The sequence below is a fragment of the Clinocottus analis genome, unplaced genomic scaffold (genome assembly GCF_023055335.1).
Source record: "Clinocottus analis isolate CAN_PGR_092001 unplaced genomic scaffold, fCliAna1.0.p SCAF_3, whole genome shotgun sequence".
Lineage (NCBI taxonomy): Eukaryota > Metazoa > Chordata > Actinopteri > Perciformes > Cottidae > Clinocottus > Clinocottus analis.
Window position 1 is genome coordinate 13,983,538 of NW_027176042.1, and position 14,954 is coordinate 13,998,491.

General features: G+C 39.6%; 1 protein-coding gene across 3 annotated transcripts; it reads left to right on the forward strand.

Moving 5' to 3' along the window:
• The first annotated feature begins 788 nt into the window (after positions 1-788).
• tkta (transketolase a) lies at positions 789-12,941 on the forward strand. Of its 3 annotated transcripts, none has more exons than XM_068595171.1 (15): positions 789-955; positions 4,238-4,460; positions 5,798-5,915; positions 6,009-6,122; positions 6,224-6,321; positions 7,092-7,283; positions 7,533-7,651; positions 7,777-7,973; positions 8,112-8,276; positions 9,330-9,486; positions 9,951-10,081; positions 10,207-10,290; positions 10,377-10,470; positions 11,054-11,176; positions 11,873-12,941. In XM_068595171.1, the coding sequence occupies exons 2-15, from the start codon at positions 4,354-4,356 to the stop codon at positions 12,058-12,060; spliced, it is 1,887 nt and encodes a 628-aa protein (XP_068451272.1). In that variant the 5' UTR covers positions 789-955; positions 4,238-4,353; the 3' UTR covers positions 12,061-12,941. The 3 variants fall into 3 exon arrangements, with proteins under 3 accessions (XP_068451272.1, XP_068451274.1, XP_068451273.1); XM_068595173.1 differs by having other exon boundaries at positions 4,360-4,460; XM_068595172.1 differs by lacking the exon at positions 789-955 and having other exon boundaries at positions 4,112-4,460; positions 6,009-6,089; positions 6,266-6,321.
• Positions 12,942-14,954: the final 2,013 nt, after the last annotated feature.

Sequence of the window (14,954 nt, forward strand, 5' to 3'; positions counted from 1 at the left end):
AAAAAGGACCAGACCCTGACTTGCAGGATGATCACCAAGTCTAGCTGCAAACAGCTATATGAATGAACGCTCTGTTGATAATTCAATCATAAATCATTATGCTCTTGTTTCATACACTGTCAGGGGGTGGGGTCTTTGTTGACAGACAGCTCTCAGATAAAAGGGCAAGCACTATGTCATCATGGTGACTGCAGAGCGATTTAAGGAAATGGAGTGATAAGAGCAGAGAGGAAGAGGCTCAAGCCTGAAGGAGCGACTGGCATTAAAGCAATGTACAAATCTTCGTGGACATGTGTAAGATTCTATGCATAGGAGTGTGAGAATGATCCAGAGTTCATTTGTGTGTCAATATATGCACATTAGCAAGTCTGAGTGCATGTATATAGGCCTGTGTGTATTGCATCTCTTAATTTGTGCTGCCTCTGAAATCCCGATATTTATTCGAGCCCAACAATGCTGAGTACATTATTGTTCACCTGAGCTCTGCATTGTGTTTGAATAGCCAAGCACACATGCTCTGCGTTATATTGAGGCATTGTTTCAAAAGTGGTTGCTTTGCTCCTCTTTTTCTGCCAGAGAGATTAAAAATAGAAACATTCATGCTCTCTGAATGTACTTTCCCTCCAGGAAGTGTGCAGTTGTGGGTGTCTGACATTGGTTACACATGATCATGTGACATCTCCTTCCGAGGCTGCCATTGGCTGGCACCTGTGGGGCTATGTGAAGAAAAGCTTTTCTGACAGGACCTAGGAGCCCAGAGGAGTTGCTGGAAACTGGGAGAAGGACAATGTCGGTGGAACCAGGAGAGCAGTGGGGGGGGCTCAAGAGATGGCATCACCATGGCTGTGAGCGAGGAGGTGCTGGGACGTGACCTCGCAGCCACAGCTAAAGGCAGGAATCCACAGAGACGATTACATGTCTGAAAAGGTGCAGGGGAAAAATTAATCGGGGAAAGGTGAGGACGATGATTTGTACAAATGACACACATGTGTAACACCACATAAACTCAGCTGACACGTAGATGTGTTGTCATTCAATTGGTTCCCCAACACTTTATATCTAAACAAATCTAGTGTCATGTCATAAATTAATGGTTTCAAACAACATTTCTCATTGCTGTTTAACCAGTATTGATTCAGTATTCAATGATTTAAAAAATAATGTATTAATTCAAAGTCTCATCTCTGCTGAATAAATATGTCATGATTCTCTTTTTTTCACTTATTGGCTAATGAAGTGGGTGGAATGTCTTACAAACCATCATAGAAGCTGTCGTCCTACATTTCTGTGAAGACATTGCCCTCTGGTGTTTACTGTTAGGAACACAAATGGCCTGCAAGAAAGGCTGTTCAAAATGGAGTAATGAAACAGCGAATGCTCAGGCGACACATGCAGGATTAGTACAGCTTCATTCCAGATAAGGCCTCACTGATTTGATGTTTTTGTGTTTTTGTTGGCGTTTCATGTCAAGCAAATATTGGTTGAAGGATTCTATTATCATTTTAATAACATAGGTAGACCCAACATCTTAAAAGGCATTTGCAAGTCAATATCTTGTTTTTTTTAAGTCAACTTTAATGACCATTTAAATTTTCACATACATGGAATTTGACTCTGGTAATTTCTTTGCTCTTCGCACATATACAAAAGATAAATGTAAAAGACACAAAAAAGAAGACATTAAGAAAACAGAAAAACAGTAAACAGAAGTGCAGATAGTGCAGGTGGAAGTGTTTGGAATAAATAAATAAATGTACTTATATTATTTTGATTTTCTCTCTCTGCTCCACAATATGAATAACATTGTACAATAAGGTTGATACTACTCATCTCTCTGTGTAAATAGAGAATTTCGAGACCTTTTTTCATAAGTTTTATTTTACTTTCCTGGCAGCAGCTCGTATAAATGCTCTGTACTGTACTACAAATGTTTTACACTCCAGGTAGAATAACATCTGAGCACTGAGATGATAAGAGGATATTTGGCCCATCATCAGGTCTGCTGCAGAGGGTTTTATGTAGCAAGAACACAGTGTTCTCAGAGTGAGAGTCATTAAACTCAAAATGTATCATCATGTGAGACAGAAGACAGAAATAAAACTGATGAGGTATATTATGCTCTTCAATTAAATTCTCTCACTTTTTCTGTGTTTATCCCTCTCAGTTTCTCTCATACCCTTTTTTGTGATGCTCCCTGTCTCAAATTCAAATTTGCCCTAATGGCTTTACTATAATTAAGTACAGCAATTTCAAAGCAGCTTCAATGTGACGTAAAACACAGTTTGCTTGCAAGTAAATACACTATATTCTGATTAATTTAATGTATTTGTTTATTTGATTGGGACAGAGCATGCTAATGAGAATTAGTAACCCATGTAAACATGCTGGTGGTAGCAATAATGCTAATTTACATTCGTGGCCACTTGCAGGTAACAGAAACATTACAAGTTTAATATACAGATCCAAATATTCAATAAACCAGTAGAAATTGCAAAACACTTTTTTATAACATGTTAAGTTAAAAGTGATCACAGTTCTTTGACATAGTTTCCAGTCGGTCTTAGAAGTGGAATATGCACTCCCTTATTGCACAATGAAGCCACAACTCCCAAGACATTTGTTTTCCCCAGTCTGCCTGTGATGTGGACTATGCGGCGCTCATTGAAGGCCATGTGGTGGGCATATGTGGCCCTCTAGTGGTGGCCTTGATGCCATTCAGGCCTTTGTTTAATGCATGCATGTAGAGAAGGTGGGTCAATCCCACGCAAAGCCTTTTACGTAAAACAAGCATATTTGAAATGTCTTAAAATTCAAAACTCAATTAATTATATTTTTTCAGAATGTTACCATGATTGTTACACTTGTAAGTTACACTCAAGTAGAACAATACTGTGATTAATGTGTAAAAAAAAAAGCATACCTTTTAAACACTATACCGACACATTTTAAACACTATACATATGCATTTTTAACACTATACCTCACACTACAACAATAACCTACAAGCCCCTCCCCTCCCTCCTTCATGCCATCTTGCAAATGTATCAGCTGCTGCATCACCAGACAGCAGCTTCTTTTCTCAGGCTGCGAGGCTCTGAAATTCAACCTCCATATCCTCCATATCTTGTTCGTGTGTGTGTGTGTGTGTGTGTGTGTGTGTGTGTGTGTGTGTGTGTGTGTGTGTGTGTGTGTGTGTGTGTGTGTGTGTGTGTGGATGAATACATTAACCCTGTACTTTGTATATGTGCATGCATTTGTGTGTGGTTACTGATTAATTGTTTATGATAAAGGGGGCACAGTAGCCATCTTTCTCTGTGTCTTTCCTCTAAATCATCATCAGCATGTCGAGAGCCAAGACCAAAAGTTGATTAAAAAGATGTATGTATCTGTAAGTCAGCTTACAACACTTTTTTTTTTTTTTTTTTGCGGATGGTGATTTGATTTGATACAAGTAATTATTTTGCTCTTCTCTCTCATATTATATTTATTTTGTTTGATCTTATTTTTCTGTTATTCACCCTTTGTTACTCACTTCAATCGTCTTCATTTTCTTTTACTTTTTCCGGGAAAAACAAATTAGGGCAAACATGGGCTTTGGCAGTTAGACTGGGGTGTTTGGTGAGAGAAAATAACAAAGAACAACCAACCGTCCATCTTTTAGCTTTGCACCATTATACTCCTAGTGTCACAGGGGGCTAGAGCCAATGCCAGCTGACGTTGGGCGAGAGGCGGGGCATTCTGGACAGGTCACCATTTGATCGCAAGGCTGAAACATAGAGACAACCAACCATTCAAGCTCACATTCACACCTACCATCAAGATCTGAATTATTAGTTCAGACAGTAGTTCATGCCAAAGTAAATCAGGGTGAGATGCTTAAAATGTCCCCCACCCCTCTCCCAATTATCCAGCCTCTCCTTACAGACACACGCTAACGCACATCTAGCCGAGACACACCTCCACCATCACAGTCACACGGTAGCCAATGAAATGACTGGCATTCAATTTTAGCACCTTACGTCACTGGCTTCCCCCTCCTCTTCTCCTCTCTCTCTCTCTCTCTGTGTGTGTGTGTGTGTGTGTGTGTGTGTGTGTGTGTGTGTGTGTGTGTGTGTGTGTGTGCGCGTGTGTGTTGTTGTGCATCTATGTGTCTGCATGCTTGACAGGATAAATCCAGCTTCTCCTCCATTCTCTCTCTCTTTCTCTCTGGCTCTCTCTCTCTCACACACACACACAGGTGCTGTTCTCTGGCAAACCCTCACTCTCTGATACAAACATAAAACACACAAACTCATCGTTGGATTATAGTTGGTTCACTTTTCTGGTACTAAGGAAACTTGACATTTTGCCTTCATGGAGGATTACCACAAACCTGACCAGCAGACAGTGCAGGCGCTGAGGAACATCGCCAACCGCCTCCGGATCAACTCCATCAAGGCAACAACTGCAGCGGGCAGCGGGTGAGTTGCCTCTACTGACTCTCAGAGGAGCTTTAATACTGTGAATCCAATGCAAAACATAATGCACACCGAATACTTCTTTGCAACATGTGTACATTGAACCCCAGCAGTCACATATAGTTAACTACATTCAGTCATGTACAGATAGATACACAGACATGCAAGCAAAAAGGCCAAAGGAACAGCATGTCCTGCCTTTGTTCTCCTCATTCGGTCTACTGGCAGAATCATTTCCACATCCATATATGTTGATTGGTAAGTTGAACTCTCAATCTCTTATCATTCAATAAAAAATATCTTTGCCACACTTTTTTTATTTTTTGCTTCATGGAAAAAGCACAGTATTAAAAATAAACAACACTTTGCAGAAAAGTCAGTTTATCTTTTTGAGCGAAGAGCATACACAAAGATAAAACATTTTAATCACAGCTGACATTCAAATTTTTTTTTTTTTTCTGATGATCACATTTTTTTTCTTCTTAAGAAAAGCTTAAATTGTTCATGGTCTTTGGTCGCATTTCAAAAGCTTGTATGTAATTTGCTTGCGGGATAAATATTGTCTTCGATTTCTGGCCTCAAAGAGGTGAAATGCCCTCATGTAGTAAAGCATCATAGACTGCCATGTGCAATGCCGGGTGGATTGAAAATTGAGCATTGCATGCTGCTGTGATAAAAGGGCTTTAGAAGAGTAATTAATAAACTGTAATCCTGTATATCATTTTCTCTTTTAGCTAAATTAAAGACTGCTGTTGCAATTTTCAATGTTTGACATTCAAATTAAAATTCCAGAAGAAATGTTCTCTTCATAGATCAGTAGAATATTGTTGATTATTATTATTCACTGTGTGAAGCACAATACTGTTGTATGTTTAACAAATAAAGCCCAACTCCACATTCCACAGTTATGCAGTGTTGAATGGGAACAAAGAGAAACACTAATCAACGATTTAAGGAATGTTTCTACATCTTAAATATTCAACCTATAAATATTGAATGACTAATGGCTGCGTTGAAATCACTTCTTCATGTGTTTATTATTTATATTTGTACATTATTGTGTGAAATAGTTAAATACTTTATTTGTGGGAAAAGCCAATAACCAGTCATTGATTTCAGGGCACCCACAATACCCACTGGATGGTACATTTGGTGATTGGCTAATCTAATTGGCTCAAAGTAATTATTGTCCATAAAAGCATGTTATTGCCTTTACAACTAGTTTCCTATCTCTGTTGAGTGCCTTTAGAGAAAGGCCCTTAAGAGGCTACTGTACATTCCTGTGTGCATGTTTATGTATTTATGTCTGACAGAACTGCACTGTCTTCTCTGTCGTACAGACACCCCACATCATGCTGCAGTGTGGCGGAAATCATGTCCGTGCTTTACTTCCACACGATGAAGTATCGCCCCGAAGACCCAAGGAACTTCAACAGTGATCGCTTCGTCCTGTCCAAGGTCAGAGTCGGGTGTTTAATTGTCCCATAGAATCATAATTTGTTCCTAATTTGCTATGACAAAAATGATGTTGATTTGTTTTTTCTTGCACAGGGTCACGCTGCTCCGGCCCTGTACTCCATGTGGGTTGAAACAGGCTTCTTGAAGGAGAGTGAGCTTCTCAATTTGTGTCAGGTTGACTCTGCCCTGGAGGGCCACCCAACCCCTGTAAGCTGTCACATACTGTACCACACCTTGTGAATCATCTCAGGCAGCACAGTGTTCCAGCTCTCTTTAACAACACGTTGTTGTGGGTGTGTTCATTTCAGAAGCAGCAAATTGTGGACGTAGCCACTGGCTCCTTGGGGCAGGGTCTTGGTGTGGCCTGTGGAATGGCTTACACCGGGAAATACTTTGACAAGTCCAGGTAATCTTTCATACGTGTGGACTCATACAAATGAAAGAATATGCATTTAATTGTTCTGGTTTATTTGCATTTGAGTTTTTTTTTTGCATGCAATCATCCATCCATTTATAAATACACACTGACTCAACGTGTGGTGTGTCGATGTACAACACGTTTTTACGGTTATCTTAATTTTAGGTCCCCATTGAAGTTCTCTCTAGTGTTCAGTGATTGGGATTTTCCAGATTCTGTGGGTGTGTCCTGCGGCTACATGCTCTGCGCTCACGATTCTTCTGCTCTAATAATCACAGGCCCAGCAGTCATATCTACTTATTTTTTTACCATCCAAGCTGATTTAATGTCAGATTGCTTTCATTGTGCTTTCAACTGTCATTTATTTTCAAATTATATTGTTCTACTTTGGAAAAAAAAAAAAAAAACAGAAATATAATTGACCCATATGATGCTATGTCGATTAAAAACACTTATTCTGGTTTATAAAATAAGATTTCTTATAATTTAAAGACTGTGGGATTCTTATGGATGACGTGTTTCAGAGGCAGGTGTGAAACTTGGCACGCTTACCTTTCCCAGTCTCAAGAGGCGTTCATCATGTCACAGCTGGTTACGATCTCAACTGTCAGATAATGCAAACAGAATCAGTCTGACTGGAATACTGTCAGAGAACATTTTTGTGAGATTTGCTCTCCACCCTCATTCAACCGTACACCACGCACACAAACACAGCGACACACACTAATCACATAATCTCACCCTGTTCTCTGACTCAGTTATCGTGTGTACTGCCTGCTGGGGGATGGCGAGATGTCAGAGGGTGCCGTCTGGGAGGCCATGTCGTTCGCCTCTCACTACCAGCTTGACAACCTCGTGGCCATCATGGACATCAACCGCCTTGGCCAAAGTGACTCTGCACCACTGCAGCATCATGTGGAGAAATACCAAAAACGCTGTGAAGCTTTTGGGTAATAATGCATTAATAACACTGAAAATCCATGTTGCAGGAGATGCTGATAGTGTCAATGTACTCTAGATACTGTTTTGGAAGATTATCTCAAAGGAGGTGGTAAAACAAGTAGCATTTCATGATTTTTATCAAAAACTATTACATTTAGTTAATACTGTCCTGGTGTGTGTCCATGCCATCTACCTGTACCAAGTATACTGTGCCAAGTGTGTCTTAATGTGTGTCTCTGCTGTGTGTGTTTGTGTAGCTGGCATGCCATCGTTGTGGATGGACACAGTGTGGAGGAGCTTTGCAAGGCTCTGAGCCAACCACGCCATCAGCCCACCGCCATCATTGCTAAAACCATCAAGGGCAAAGGCATTCCAGGTAACTGTCTGTCACTGTCCACTCCTCATCTGCAAATGCACTGTTTTTACTCTAGAGCACATCACGTGTGCGTAACCCTGTCACAATGTTTAAATCTATACCAATGTGACGCCATGTGGTTCCAGCTGCAGAGGACAAGCTCGGGTGGCATGCCAAACCTCTTCCCAAAGACATGGCAGAGATGGTAATGAAGGATCTGCAAAGCCGCATCATGAACAGCAGCAAGCACTTGTACCCTCTTGCTCCCGTAGAGGACTCCCCACCGGTCAGCCTGAGGAACATCAGGATGCCAAGCGCACCCAGCTACAAGGCTGGTGAAAAGGTTTGTCACCCGCACACAAGAACAGTGTGTTCACACAATGTCTATGGAAACCACAGAGGCAAATCATTTTGTTCTTTATACAGATGAGCCAACAACCTTTGTTAATTATTGATTTGTTTGGCCTCTTTGTCTTTATAGATTGCCACACGAAAGGCATATGGGATGGCGTTGGCCAAATTAGGCCGCTACAACGAACGTGTTGTTGCCCTGGATGGAGACACTAACAACCTCACCTACTCAGAGATCTTTAAGAATGAGCATCCAAACCGCTTTGTGGAGTGCTACATCGCTCAGCAGAACATGGTACGACCCCTCATGAATCTACAAAATTAAGCTGATTTTACAAAGATATTTTAAGACATACATTTATTATATTTAGCTATCTTTTGTCTATCAATCTCTCTTTTTTTACTCATTAAAAAAACATTCTTCCAGAGTAAATTGCTCATTCTCAGCTTTGACTGGATATGAGTACATTTACATCTCACAACTGTCAGTCTGATGATTTAGTTATATATAACTTGTCTTTCCATAATGTGAGTATTTGACCTTTTTATAGCCATTGTGGCTGCTGCTGACCTCCCCCTTTTTCTGCCTCTGTCAATATTTTATCAGAGTTAGGATTAATAATTTGGAGAGAGGCGACCAGACATTAATTCCTTGAGCTGTTATTGCTCCAACAGCAGCCAGCCCTAATGTAGGTCAGGCATGTGTATGACGATAAGCAGCCATGACAAGTGTAGTCAGAAGTAAAATATTAATCAGCGCAGAGGGTGGGACCATCTGGCTGAATGCATGAGAAAAGTCAAACATTGAATAGCAAAAGGCTATTAGAAATACAATGAATACAAATGATATTGTAGTTACGAAGAGTGAACATTAGTATATATTATACTTTTGACAATTAAACACAGATAAATGTGCAGTTATTGAATACATTAAATATGAATGGCATCCTTTTCATGGTTTGGATGAAACATCTGCGAGTTCAAATTAGTTAAAAAATATAACATTTGTACTTTCATGGATGCTTAGTTGTTGCTTTTTCAGAAGCAAGGGAATAAGTTGGGGGTTGGGAAGATTTTAGAGACAGGACAAAGGAAATTATTTGGACGAGGAGGTATGCCGCTGATTCCACACAGATGGGAAAATAAGGTCTGTAGCTTTGAAGAAAACTCTCCTCATTGGCTTTTGACTTAACGTGGCCTTTGGTTAAAAAACACTTTCAAATATGGTTTGCGCCGCAGATATTTGGACCTCTCTGGGATATGCTGGGGATCAAGCATGCGGGACTGTTTATTTATCTCTCCTATGCTTTTATATGGGTACTAAGAAAAAAATGTGTTCCTTTACCAGGTCAGTGTTGCAATGGGATGTGCTGCCCGTGAGAGGAACGTTGTGTTCGCTAGCACTCTTGCTTCCTTTTTCACCCGCGCCTACGACCAGCTCCGTATGGCAGCCATCTCAGAGAGCAGCATCAACCTGTGTGGCTCACACTGCGGCCTGTCCACCGGTTAGTAACCTGCTGCTGAGGAGCCAGGCACACCCCGACCCCTCTCACACACCTTTATCCCCCTTACACTGAAGCCAGACATTTCAAAACACCCCTTAGTTTTGACCGTGTTCACAGTCTCCCCGAAAGGGGATACATGTATAAACGAATGATCTCTGTGTGTTTGTGAGTGTGCAGTTTTTTCCAATCCTTTCTCACTTTCCCTCTAATCCTGTGCTTCCTTGCTGTATTTAATCCCTTTGTCCTTACAGCTAGTATTCAATCCTTCCCTTTTCTCCCTTCTTGTCTGCCCTGGAAGCTGTCAACAGGGAACCAAGTGTCCCTCTGTTAGTACAGGTATTCTGCATGCAAAGTCTGGCTTTATGTCTGTGGATCTGCATGCATCAGCTCACCTGGCCTGTCAACAGATTTGGGGATTTTATGAATGTTGAATGTATGAAATCAACTAAATGTACATATTACAGGAGAGGAAGGCCCCACTCTGATGGGTCTAGAGGACGTGGCTATGTTCAGAGCCCTTCCCACTGCGACCATTTTCTCTCCTTGTGATGGCGTGTCTACAGAGAAGGCTGTGGAACTGGCTGCTTCCACAAAGGTATGGGAAACCTAAATACAGTGCTTTTGCTCTCCTACTCTATCTTATTATATTTATTGGCAAAATAGCCTATTCACAGTCAAAATTTCCCAGTGGTGATTGTCACGTTTCTTTAAAAAAAAAAGGGTGTTTGCTACATCCGAACCAGCCGCCAAGACTGCTCCATCATCTACAACAGCAATGAGGACTTCCATGTTGGACAAGCTAAGGTGAGACACAGAGCTGTGAAGGTAATGAGACAAGCATTGTCAGCACTGTAACCTGAAACAGAAGATGACACCTTTCTCTTTATCAGGTGGTGTACCAGAGCAAAGAAGACCAGGTGACCGTGGTGGCAGCTGGAGTGACTTTGCATGAGGCCATGGCTGCAGCTGAACAATTGAAGAAAGGTACAGTACATTGAATGCTCCTTTTGAAAAATAAAAAAGGATCAAATATATACCAAATCACATCTGACATATCCAACAAATACAAATAATATTATATTTTTAATCAAATACTGTTTACCATATTTGAAGAAGATCAGAACCAGCACAGACAATTATATTGTTTTTTTTATAAATTACATTTTAAATTTGCTGAAATATAACCTATTTTAAAGGCTGGATCTTTTAGTGATATCAGCTGTACTTCTGAACATTACTGTGTACGGAACAAAACAACATTTATTCTTGATGTAAAGTATTTTCTTACATGCATGGCCTTTGTCAATCATTTTGCAACAGTGCTTTGTTTGAAGTGAAAAAAAAAAATCAAAAATCAAAATCTTTAACTTTGTCCCTGTGATATTTCATACAATACATGCATTGTGTTGATATTAATCACTAGTTACTGATTAAAACCAACATTTTCAAGGTTTTAAGGACATTTACATGGCCTTAGAACCATTATATGAATAGCATGTATTAGTTGCAGCAAAGCCATTATTAAGCTATGTATTATATCCCTCAACTGAATGTACTGAATTTTCAGAGAGGATCTCTGTCAGGGTCATCGACCCCTTCACAATCAAACCACTGGATGTCAAAACCATCATCGACCACACGCGCGCAACTAGAGGACGAATCCTCACTGTGGAAGACCACTACTATGAAGGTAGGTTTTCATGAAAGCTGGTCATACTGTTCAGCTTCTGCATATTGTATGACCACCACTAACCTAACAGCATCAAGCCTGCCAGCATAATGTAGCAGGGGCCCTGTCATTGGCCCGTATCCTCGAGTGTGTTGTGGTGGCATGTTTTCATTGGTTCAGCGACTGAGACGCAATGTGGTGGCATTTGCTTATTGGCTGAGGGGAGACTTACTGACTATTGCGTGCCCTCATTGCAGACAAGGTATTGGTATTGTGGGGCATTTTGTAAGTGTGAGAGCAAGAGAGGCAGAGTGCTGTCAGATTTCCTTAACCGAGCATGTGCCCATGGGGCTCTGTGTGACCTAGATAACATAGACAGCCATGCCCTATGCCTGTTAAGAGAAAGGGGATGGGTGATGGAACAGATTTGACCAGACAAAGGATTTTTGGCATCGGTCTAATGTTGGGCCTCTCATTCATTTTACATCTAGACCATATAATGTTATTGTGGTGAAGGATATGTTTAGATTTAGCTTGTTAGTCATATGTTCTGGTGCTCTCTATTTACTGTGATGACAGCATGCTTAGTATCACAGGCTAATTGTTTCTCTCAATTAAGATCAAAAGGTTTGAGGCAATTGTGTGTGTGTCCTATCCTTCAATGAGGATTTGTCTTCCCTCTACATGTCTCTCATATGATGAATTGTGGTTCCACAGGTGGCCTTGGGGAGGCAGTGTCCTCATCAATGGTCAACGAGTCTGGCTTCAATTTGCATCGCCTGGCTGTGTCCCATGTCCCGCGCAGTGGCAAACCACAAGAGCTGCTCAAGATCTATGGCATCGACCGTGACTCCATCACCCAGGCCGTCCGCAAGATGCTCAGCAGCTCTACCAACGCCAAGTAACTTTATCGCTGCCCCACCCACCTTTCTGATCACACCCCTGCAGATAAAGATAAACAGTCAAGTGTGTTTTTGATTCACATGACGCCCAGCTCTTTAAATTCCTTCACTGTGAATGCCCCTGAGTGTGAAGTAATGTGATTTTGTGCCGTACACTTTGAAGTAGTTCCACATTTACCTTTCTTTCATTCATCCATCACGTCACACACAAGAACAGAGACAAACAAACGTCCTCACTCCTAAACTAATTGTCCTTAACCCACTTCAGTAATCAAAATGTGGCCATAACTGTTGTTGGTGGATGTTCACCATATAAAACAATACATTATTACATGTTCAACATGAGTACTGTGTGGTGCTCTCATGTGTTTTTTAATGCTCTTTGATTAATTAAACTGGAAATGTTTTTATATTGTTCTGATGTAGCTCTTGGGTGGGGCTTAGTTTTAAAGTAGTTTATCATGACAATAGTGTCAGAAATAAGCTAACCGAGTTGTTGTTTGTAGAAAGTAGAGGAGAAAAAAAAATCAAACAAATGTAGGTAGGTCATAAACAGCAGTCACTCCAAACATCAGATCACATCTTCAGATCAGTAAAACATTGTGGTTTCAAAAGTTGTATCATTTCTATTCAGCACTGTATTATATTTGTTATTGATTTTGATGTTACCATCAACCTACACACCTCAATGCTAATTTGTGCTCGCTGTACAACTGGACCATTATTATTATGTCGTCAGTGACACTTTTTTTTAATACAAGGTGGAGGGCTGAAGGCCCTTCAAGTGCTGATGAAGAATGTGGCTGTGGCTGATGCTAAAGTTAACCCAAGAACAAACACTTTATTTGTTACTTGAAATTTTGTATGTACCTTACTTTCATGTAATAAAGCCCTCTGCATTTGATTACAATAGTTTGTTCTTTTTACCTAGAAATCGGTTTGTGTAGAAGTGTGTAGTTCAATGAGTATACACACAAAGGAATCTGTATTTAAAGTTTTAATTAAAACATTGTCCAAGTAAGTGATACAAAACTATGATTTACAACAACATACAATAGTATACAATTCTTAAATATTTGCATCACTTGTTCCATAAATTAATAACTTATCCACCCTATACATTCCTGAGAAAGAATACATTTAATCTGAGATCTGGTCATAACATTGTTAGATGTGCTTGTTTCTGTGAACATGTGCATGACTTTCAGGTAGAATTCAACATCTCTGAGTCTAAAGTCCTGTTCATCAAACACAACTCTGCTCTTTTAAGAAACCACAGATATAAATTTGGTATTTGTAAACTCTTTCTACCACCAGGGGCGCTGTCTCTTTCACAGGTTCCTGTCCAAAAGATCATACAAATAGCATAATGTCAATGAAGTTTTAAAGACACTGAATTGAACCTGTGATGAAGCTACAAAGGCTGTCAAGCTATTAAAAAAAATAACAAAATTTAAATCAGCTTTTTAGTAAGCCCACCTACCTGAGAGAGCTGTATTTCCGTTTTGCTCCTCTCAGAGCAAATACCATGATTCCACATCCATAAGACAGCGTGTAGACTAGAATAAAGGACAACATGTAAACACAAAGGTCAAACTTTCTGAAAGCATCCGCATATCTGGTGTAAAGTATTTTACTTTACCATGATAAGAGTTGAGGTTTAGGATGGCCACAAAAAGTGCAAAACAAAATCCCCAGTAAACATCTAAAGAGAAAAGAGCATGTTAGTTTTAATAAAGGACAGATACTCTGTCATTGTTTCATCATAGAAATGGCATTTGCCAGCAATATTATTAGTCTCTTCAGTGGTTATAAATTTATAATTTGCTTTTAAAAAAAAGAGACTATAACACTCAATCATCATCAATCATGTTTTAACTCATGTTTTAACAAATTATGTTTTAGCTAGTCAAGAAACAATTTCTAGCACAAAGCATAACAAAATTAATTGTCAAGTGTGTGTACCTCTTCTGTCATAGGGAGGGCCTTTGCATCTTTGAGTATGGGCTGGCATATCTGACAAAATAAATAAATAAATGGTATTGTCATTGTTGTTCAGCAAAACATGAAGGGAATCATCCATAATAACATATTTAGTGTTTATAAAGTGCCTGCAATAGCTATTGTGTTTATTAAACAAAGTTCATCTTACCAGAAATTATGCCCACAATCTCAAACACTATGGTGCAAATCACAGCAAGAACTAATGGAATCATGAGTCCTAGAAAATGCAACATTAACATTATTTAACAGTTACAAAGTCCATTGAATAAACTTAAAATTTCCCAGCAAAAACAACACGTACGTTTATGGATAACTTAGCTCATGAATGTACATTGTCTCAAAATCTAAATTATTTATCATTTTGGAACTTCAGTGATGATTGGAGAACTGTGTTGATGGTTCACAAGAGGCAGCAACAGTAAGGTAACGTGTTTCCAGCATGCAGTTTGGCGGTGTAATTTAATAAATGTACAATTATTAGTGTTACAAATTGTCTATGTGTCACAAAATGTTGTGTCGTGGTGTTTTGCGCCGTTAAAGAGCATTAGTTGTGAGTTATTAATTGTTGTCATAAAGTTTAAACCATGATTGAAGTTAAACCTGTGAGCTGTGGACATTACAATTTCCTGTCTGCCAAAGAGCGAGAAAACTCGTTACAGCTATACACAGTATGGACCGGTTGAACAGGTAGGTTGTACTAGTCAAAACTACATCTTGAGTAAATTTTTAAGTACTCCTTACTCATTATTTTTAATTAGTTAAACTCAAGTCAACTAAACTAAATAAACATGTGTTAGTATGACATACAATACATAGTCAACTTTACTTGCCTGTAACAAGTTCCTTTATAAGGGCAATCGGTTTGCAAGCTTTTTTTAAGTAAGGTTAACTAA